This window comes from Rhincodon typus, chromosome 13 (genome assembly GCF_021869965.1).
Source record: "Rhincodon typus isolate 14 chromosome 13, sRhiTyp1.1, whole genome shotgun sequence".
In the NCBI taxonomy this organism is placed as follows: Eukaryota; Metazoa; Chordata; class Chondrichthyes; order Orectolobiformes; family Rhincodontidae; genus Rhincodon; species Rhincodon typus.
The window spans coordinates 33,062,088-33,068,087 of NC_063344.1; the positions used below are offsets into that span (position 1 = coordinate 33,062,088).

The 6,000-nt window shown below is 36.1% G+C and overlaps 1 protein-coding gene across 3 annotated transcripts in view; it reads left to right on the forward strand.

Annotated features, from left to right (window-relative positions):
- tmem44 (transmembrane protein 44) overlaps positions 1-3,497 on the forward strand; it is a 49,251-nt gene extending 45,754 nt beyond the window's left edge. For 2 of the 3 annotated variants that reach the window (XM_048604253.1, XM_048604255.1), the window contains 2 exons: positions 622-654; positions 3,177-3,497. In XM_048604253.1, coding sequence (XP_048460210.1) covers positions 622-654; positions 3,177-3,440 — 297 coding nt within the window. In that variant the 3' untranslated portion in view covers positions 3,441-3,497. The remainder of the gene's footprint in view (positions 1-621; positions 655-3,176) is intronic. The other variant, XM_048604254.1, reaches the window with a different exon arrangement.
- The last annotated feature ends 2,503 nt before the right edge of the window (positions 3,498-6,000 follow it).

A 6,000-nucleotide genomic window follows, 5' to 3' on the forward strand; every position in this document is an offset into this window, starting at 1 on the left:
CGCTCAGTTATTTACTTCAATTAGCTTGAATAAGTTTGGAGCTTCCCTACAAAATGGGTTTCTGTAGATTGTAAATAACCCATTGCTTTCAGTACTTGGAGATGTTCTGGGGAGGTGAAAGTTATTAATTAAAGGCAAGTAGTTCATTTTTAAATACCTCAAACTACTGTTGTATGCTGTTGCTTCAAAGCTCAATATAAGCAGGAATGCATATCAGGAATTGAACCATGTTTTCTGCTGTATAATCCACTACCTTTTGCACTTAGTCTCAACATGCACATTTGACGAGCAGCATTCTGCTCTGAGTAATATTGGCCTAATTATAGGAAAGTTACCCGATTATCTGCATGACGTATAGGCATCTGTTTGAACAGGTTTTCCTAGGTTCAAACTGAAAATATTTGATTCAAATTATCAGAGTGAAGACTCATTTTGTTTTCCAGAGTTGATGCATAAACTGGGCTTTAGCTGCTTTCTTTGTTTATGTTTGAAGTAACTGCACTGATATTATATATTTTTGATAATTTGATGGAATTGGTGTCACAATAAGAGACTCTGATTCTGGACTAAATTGTTGAACATAGTTGTTTAGTTCTGTTGATCTGTGTTTTTACCCTGCAGCAAAAGTACTTGGAAGCCTTAAACTCAGAACAGGTATGGACCGATGCTACTTTATTTGATATTAACCCAACAAGGGGTGGGTGGGCATTGTTCATCCACATCATTTTATATCTCTTTGATTTTAAATGAAGTTAATTAATTTCTGAATAATGTTGATTTGTTAAAAAGCGAGGTGTTTCAAGATACTTTTAAAACTTGATGTGATGTGACATTTTAAATGTCCTGTATTATCAGTTTGATTTGTGTATATAATTGATACAGCCCAGAAAGAGGAGATACTATTTTGAATTCACCAGTAGTCACATGCTTGAAGTTGCAGACAAATCTAATCAGTAGCCTCAACAACTACATGATCTAAATATGTTTTTCAAATAGATGTGTGGACATAAATGTAATATATGAAACAAAATACAGACTTTAAACTTTCATTCTAATGCTGTTTTGTCTATTTCTATAACTTCTCAATTTACATATAGGGACAAAATTATTTTTCATAATCTTCATTACCATTGTATTTAGCTCAAAATAATGTTAGTAGGTAGAAAATATAAGGTCAGGAATGGATCTTTAAACAACAGCAACTTAAAAACCTCATTAATATTTCAATTAAAATAGTTTTGTTGAAATTTTCTGTTGAATGATTGTCCTACTTGAATCATTTATTTCAATTGTATGTCATTAGTTAAATTCATATGTGTACTATTAAAAATATAGTGCTCTATATATTCAAAGACTTTATTCTAACTTTATTTTTAATCTATACAAATATTAATGTAGCATCATTAACAAACGCCACTAAGTTTGAAAATGTTTTGTATGACAACTGCTTGGACATGTATATGCATCTTTGTGAAAAATCAAATTAGTAGATTCAGGTCAGCCCCACGAATGTGGAAAAGTCTCAAAATTCCCAACTGGTCAAAATGAACAAATGGAACTCCTGGAAACTTTGTTCCCTAAAGATTGCCTGCCAAGTCTTGGACTTTCTGCTTAGAGACCCACATATGATTTGTATTATATTCCATCCAGTCTTTTGCAATTTAAATCTTTTATATAAACAAATGGAATAAGCACTGGATTCTGACAACTTCCTTAGTTATGCTCTTTTTACAGAAATGCATTCACTCCAAACATTGTCCTGAGTAATATTACATTCCCTCTTGCTTCTAGCTAACTGGCTTGTACCTGTGTCACGTGATAATGGCAGAATTTGAGCCAACTGTAACATCAATCACGACTTTAAATTTGACTTGATGCTTCTGGCCATCATTTACATGTTATGGCTTCACAATTTGAACACAGATTTGATTGATTGCTAAGGACTTGTACATTTGTATTTTTAAAAAATTGTTCCACATGAATGCAACATCAGACTAGACTGCCTCAAAGGTTTATTTGAGAAAAAAAAATCTAATTAATTCAGATCATTGATACAGCTAACTCTTGGCTAGAGTAGTTGGTTGAACAAAACTTGAAATTAATTGAATCAATGTTTTGACTTTGTTAGCATACAGTTATTTGGCTGTCCACGTCTTGTATCATGTCCATCAGCAATCTCATAGAATGGTTGAAACCTTGGAATAAATGTTGTTTCATGTTGAAAATCAATAATATCAGTATCAAATTGTGCCTGTATATGTAACTTCACTGCATTAACTCTGAATTGTTGCATTCATCTTTTCAATCACTAAATGTCTTTCACTCCCATTATGGTTTAATTTAGCACAGTGATAGTGGCTAGGGGCTGATTACTGTCTGATTGAACAACTAGTGAGTGCATTCAGCTGCTTCTGTACGAAATAAACAGATTATTCCAGACACTGCAATCAGAAAACTTTGAAACTGACCTTTGTGTAATTGAATAATTAGCATTGCTCATTGACTAATTTTATATGCAACAGTCCATTTTAAATCTAGTATTTTTTTGAGCTGGATTTACTCACTTAAACTGCCAAGACGAGTGAGGGGTGCGGCAATACAATTGGGATTAAGTAGGAAGATCTGGAAATCAAGACTCCCCTAAATGCTGTGGTGTCTTACCAGTGTGCCAATTTTAAGGATCAGGTTGTAGGATGGAGTTAAGGTGAAGTCAGAATTTGGGAGGGAGATGAATCTGAAAAGATGTGCAGTTTGAGGCTGTGGAACTTTGAGAAACCCAAATGACCAGAGTTAGAGTTGAAAAGTGGATTAACACTGAGTCTCAGCCTCATTATCATCATGTTAAAGGCACTGACCAGCCTACTTGAAGCTGATTGTTCAATCATTCATTCACAGCCTCGGCTAAAACCAGGAATGTTCAGTTTGCATGCAGATTTCCACATTACTGTCCGTCCAACTCAAACCTGCCTTTTGTTGGTTGTTTAAATTTGCCCCTTTAAGTGGCAAGGGCATTAGCACCTTAACCCTCAAACACTTGAACTATTTATCTATAAAAGGTGACCGTTGCTTTCATTTTTAAGGGGGCATATAGAATATTTTCTGATAATATCAAATAAATTACAGAAACATCTTAATAAGTAAAAGATCTTGAAAATGGCTGTGTTTCCTTTTCACAGTGGGACTTTGAAGACGTTCCTCAAGAATGGAAAATAACTGGAAAGCAACAAGAACATAACCTAAACCACTGTCCAGATCATAATCCAATGATCAGCATGAACATTTTCCCTAACAGTATTGCTTCAAGTACACCATCAACTGATGTTTGGCTTTCTGACACTGAAACATTGATGACTGAAGAACGAACCTCTGCAATTTTGGCTCAATATGAGGAAGAGGTCAATAGGACTGGACGACGAGAAGCAAAGTCTTTATTATCTTGATGTAATTGTGAAATTTTTTTTTACATTTTTAAATAAAAAGGTATGTGTCAAAATATATACACAATTTATTAACTGATTATCTGGTATTCAGTATATTAATCCAACATTCACTCCTTCTCCACTGACACTCCGTAACATTGTGTATCGTCTACCAGATACATCACAGGAATTCACCAAAGATCCTTTAGACAAATCTATGACCACCACCATCTAGAAGTGCAAGGGCAGCAGATACATAGGAACACCACCACCTGTAGATACCCACCAAACGACTCACCATCCTGACTTGAAAATATGTCACTGTTTCTTCAGTGTCAAAAGATTGGTCAAACTCTTAAAGCTCACCCTCTAAAGGCATTGTGGTGTATCTACAAATGAACTACAGCAGTTCAAGAAGGCAATTCAGTGCCAGCGATTTTTTTTATTCGCTTGTGGAACCTGGGCGTTACTCCTAAACTTCTTACAGAGCAATTAGGGATGAGCAATAAATGCTGACCTAGCCAGCAAAGTCCATATCCCATGAATCAATATATATTTAACCAAAAAATACAGACATGCATGACTGGTATTTGGACAAGGCAGATCTGTGAAATGCTTAATATTTCTTGCCTAACTAATTTCTGAAAGGTAGATATTAGTAAAGGTCTTCTCACACCATACTAGTGCTAAAAACAGCCACTGACTGTCATATCACCAATGAGGAAAATCCAGCTCCCATGTCAGTTCACTGTTCATCTTTGAACTATGTCACAATTGAGCTTGACCCTATTTTCACCTAGCAATCATCTACTTATATTCTAACCAAGAAAACTAGATAGTGAAGAGAAGTACAAACTTTATTGAATTGTTTGACTCTCTTTTGTCCAGGGATGCTGAAACTAACTAACATAAATTAGCATAAAGATTACTTCCAAAATGCTGCCCACAAATATTAATGCAGTATTTTTCTTCAGATATTGATTTTTGTGTTTGCATTTTTTTTGCATCAGGTTTCACAATTTGCAGATTAAAAAAAAAATTTTACCAGCAGCTTTCTGTTCATGATGATCTGGAGCCGTTGCTGCATTATAACAAAGGAATGTCTGTCTTGTGTAGAAGGTCACATTTGGATCACTGATTTTCAGTGATTGAATAAGCTAAATTACATTGCAAATAAATAGTATCTCAGGGCATTTGTTAATGTTTTTTGAACTCTGCATTATTCACACATCATCTACGACAAAGCAACCCACTTGATTGGCATGACATCCACAAGCATCCACTCCCTCCACCAAGAAAGGATTGATCAGGATGCTTTTGGATGGTATGAAGTTAAATACTGTGGATGTCCAAAGAGACTTGAAGGTTCAGTTGCATAGATCATTACAAACAGGTGTAGAAAATAGTCAGGAATGCTAATTGAATACTGGCCTTTATGTCTAGAGGAATGGAGTTTAAGGATGCAGAATATATGCTGCAGTTATGCAAAATGCTATTTAAACCCCACTTGGAGTATTGTGAACAGATCTGGGCACCACAGCTTAGGAGGGATAATAATGGCTTGGAGGGAGTCCAATATAGCCTTACAAAAAAAATGATACCTGGACTTCAGGGTTAAAGTATAGGGAGAGATTATACCTTTTATTGGGCCTGTTTTCTCTACAATTTAAAAGTTTGAGGGGTTCTCTGATTGAAGTCTTCAAGATATTATTAATGGGAAAAGATAGGGTAGAATAGCAGAATCACACCTCATGGTGGATATACTTTTCTGAGTCTTGCAAGCATAGATTTATTGGCATGTTGCACACGGCGAATGGTCAAAGGGTTATGTTTTCATTCTGATGCATCGCCTACATAGCTGGCACAACATTGGCAATGAAACTAGTATCACATTACTCATTTATGTGGGAGGTACTTTGTCTTTTTGGCTTGACTGTTACATTATGGGAGAAAGCCATTTGTGGTTTTACTGCATAATAGCAGTGAGAGACAGCTGGCTTCACCTATTCAATTCCTTGAGGTAGACTGGGCACCGCTCAGGTGGTAGGCACCAAAGATGGTAGACGTAGGCCCTTTCATGAATTTTCACAATATTCAGTGAGTGATGATGTAATGAGTGTAAGATAAAGGTAACGTCACCATAGTCTTACAAGAAACCACAGAGCTGCTCTCTCATTAGAGAGAGAACTGGTGGTGGTTTAACCTGAGAGTCACCATTCCTTAAGCAAAGGGAGAAGGATAGTCCTTCACGGTAACCTCAGCTGGTACAGGAATTTTGATCAGGGTATTCACCATCACACAGGATAGTTTTGATATCCCTATCTCAGTGTCAACCTTATACAGTAAGCAGATGGCTCGGCTATCCTCATTAAACTGCCAAGAAGATTCATCTTGCAGCACATAGGACTGTAGGAATCCTAATGTGTATTGACCAAAGAATGTAGGCTTTAAGTTTTGTCCTCCAGAAGAGATTTCTGTTGTTTGATTCTGATCAAATGGATAAATTACTGATGACTTCCTCGATGTGGAGGTGGTGGTATTAGACTAGGGTGGACAAGGACAGAAGTCCGAAGACACCAGG